The following is a 2,500-nucleotide window of genomic DNA, read 5'->3' as shown; positions in this document are numbered from 1 at the left end:
CACGTGGGTCAGGAACACGTGGATCAGGAACACGGGGGAACACGTGGGTCAGGAACACGTGGGTCAGGAACACGTGGGTCAGGAACACGTGGGTCGGAACACGTGGGTCAGGAACACGTGGGTCAGGAACACGTGGGTCAGGAACACGTGGGTCAGGAACACGTGGGTCAGGAACACGTGGGTCAGGAACACGTGGGTCAGGAACACGTGGATCAGGAACACGTGGGTCAGGAACACGTGGGTCAGGAACACGTGGGTCAGGAACAAGTGGATCAGGAACACGTACGTCAGGAACACGTGGATCAGGAACACGTGGGTCAGGAACACGTGGATCAGGAACACGTGGATCAGGAACAAGTGGATCAGGAACACGTGGGTCAGGAACACGTGGATCAGGAACACGTGGGTCAGGAACACGTGGATCAGGAACACGTACGTCAGGAACACGTGGATCAGGAACACGTGGGTCAGGAACACGTACGTCAGGAACACGTGGATCAGGAACACGTGGGTCAGGAACACGTACGTCAGGAACACGTGGATCAGAAACACGTACGTCAGGAACACGTGGGTCAGGAACACGTGGATCAGGAACACGTACGTCAGGAACACGTGGGTCAGGAACACGTGGATCAGGAACACGTGGGTCAGGAACACGTACGTCAGGAACACGTGGGTCAGGAACACGTGGATCAGGAACACGTGGGTCAGGAACACGTGGGTCAGGAACACGTGGGTCAGGAACAAGTGGATCAGGAACACGTGGATCAGGAACACGTGGATCAGGAACACGTGGGTCAGGAACACGTACGTCAGGAACACGTGGGTCAGGAACACGTGGATCAGGAACACGTGGGTCAGGAACACGTGGGTCAGGAACACGTGGGTCAGGAACAAGTGGATCAGGAACAAGTGGATCAGGAACACGTGGATCAGGAACACGTGGGTCAGGAACACGTACGTCAGGAACAAGTGGATCAGGAACACGTGGATCAGGAACACGTGGGTCAGGAACACGTGGGTCAGGAACACGTGGGTCAGAAACACGTGGATCAGGAACACGTGGGTCAGGAACACGTGGATCAGGAACACGTGGATCAGGAACAAGTGGATCAGGAACACGTGGGTCAGGAACACGTGGATCAGGAACACGTGGATCAGGAACACGTGGATCAGGAACACGTGGATCAGGAACAAGTGGATCAGGAACACGTGGATCAGGAACACGTGGATCAGGAACACGTGGATCAGGAACACGTGGATCAGGAACAAGTGGATCAGGAACACGTGGATCAGGAACACGTGGATCAGGAACACGTGGGTCAGGAACACGTGGATCAGGAACACGTGGATCAGGAACACGTGGGTCAGGAACACGTGGATCAGGAACACGTGGATCAGGAACACGTGGATCAAGAACACGTGGATCAGGAACACGTGGATCAGGAACACGTGGATCAGGAACACGTGGGTCAGGAACAAGTTGATCAGGAACACGTGGGTCAGGAACACGTGGGCCAGGAACACGTGGATCAGGAACACGTGGGTCAGGAACACGTGGGTCATGAACACGTGGATCGAACACGTGGATCAGGAACACGTGGGTCATGAACACGTGGGTCAGGAACACGTGGGTCAGGAACACGTGGGTCAGGAACACGTGGACCTGGAACACGTGGATCAGGAACACGTGGGTCATGAACACGTGGGTCAGGAACACGTGGATCAGGAACACGTGGATCAGGAACACGTGGGTCAGGAACACGTGGATCAGGAACACGTGGGTCAGGAACACGTGGACCTGGAACACGTGGATCAGGAACACGTGGGTCATGAACACGTGGGTCAGGAACACGTGGATCAGGAACACATGGGTCAGGAACACGTAGATCAGGAACGCGTGGGTCATGAACGCGTGGGTCAGGAACACGTGGATCAGGAACACGTGGACCTGGAACACGTACATCATGAACACGTGGGTTAGGAACACGTGGATCAGGAACACGGGGATCAGGAACACGTGGATCAGGAACACGGGGATCAGTGTCAAGGACGATGGAAATATTATCAGAGGATGTTGTTTGTTTGCATTCTGACCACAGGTATTGTGGTTAATGCAGTGACGTGATTCCTCGTTAAAGGTTTCAGTTTGGTGTTTCAACATCTGAACACAGCTGTTTTGTTGCCAGAAAAAAGGGGAAACCCTCTTCTCACGTGGATGAGAGATCCCCCAGGGTAGAGACAGAGAGGAACACGTGGATTAGAGGGTAGAGACATCATCACCATCACATTGATCTTCCATCCAGCAGTGGAGAAGCCTTGGTGATGACAATAAGAGGCTGGGAGTGGAGAATGCGCAGGGTAAAGGCACCACCGCCACCACCACCGCCACCACCACCCCCACCACCGCCACCACCACCGCCACCACCGCCACCGCCACCACCACCACCACCCCCACCACCACCACTGCCACCATCACCGCCACCACCGCCACCACCAC

The 2,500-nt window shown here is 55.3% G+C and overlaps 1 protein-coding gene across 1 annotated transcript in view; it reads right to left on the bottom strand.

Moving 5' to 3' along the window:
- MED14 (mediator complex subunit 14) overlaps window positions 1–2,500 on the bottom strand; it is a 37,226-nt gene that overhangs the window by 118 nt on the left and 34,608 nt on the right. The window contains exon 6 of the mRNA XM_061579903.1: window positions 1,856–2,092. Coding sequence (XP_061435887.1) covers window positions 1,856–2,092 — 237 coding nt within the window. The remainder of the gene's footprint in view (window positions 1–1,855; window positions 2,093–2,500) is intronic.

Source organism: Lethenteron reissneri, chromosome 70, assembly GCF_015708825.2.
Source record: "Lethenteron reissneri isolate LAM-NWPU_2019-01 chromosome 70, ASM1570882v1, whole genome shotgun sequence".
Taxonomy (NCBI): Eukaryota; Metazoa; Chordata; class Hyperoartia; order Petromyzontiformes; family Petromyzontidae; genus Lethenteron; species Lethenteron reissneri.
This window is presented reverse-complemented; position numbering and strand designations above follow the sequence as displayed.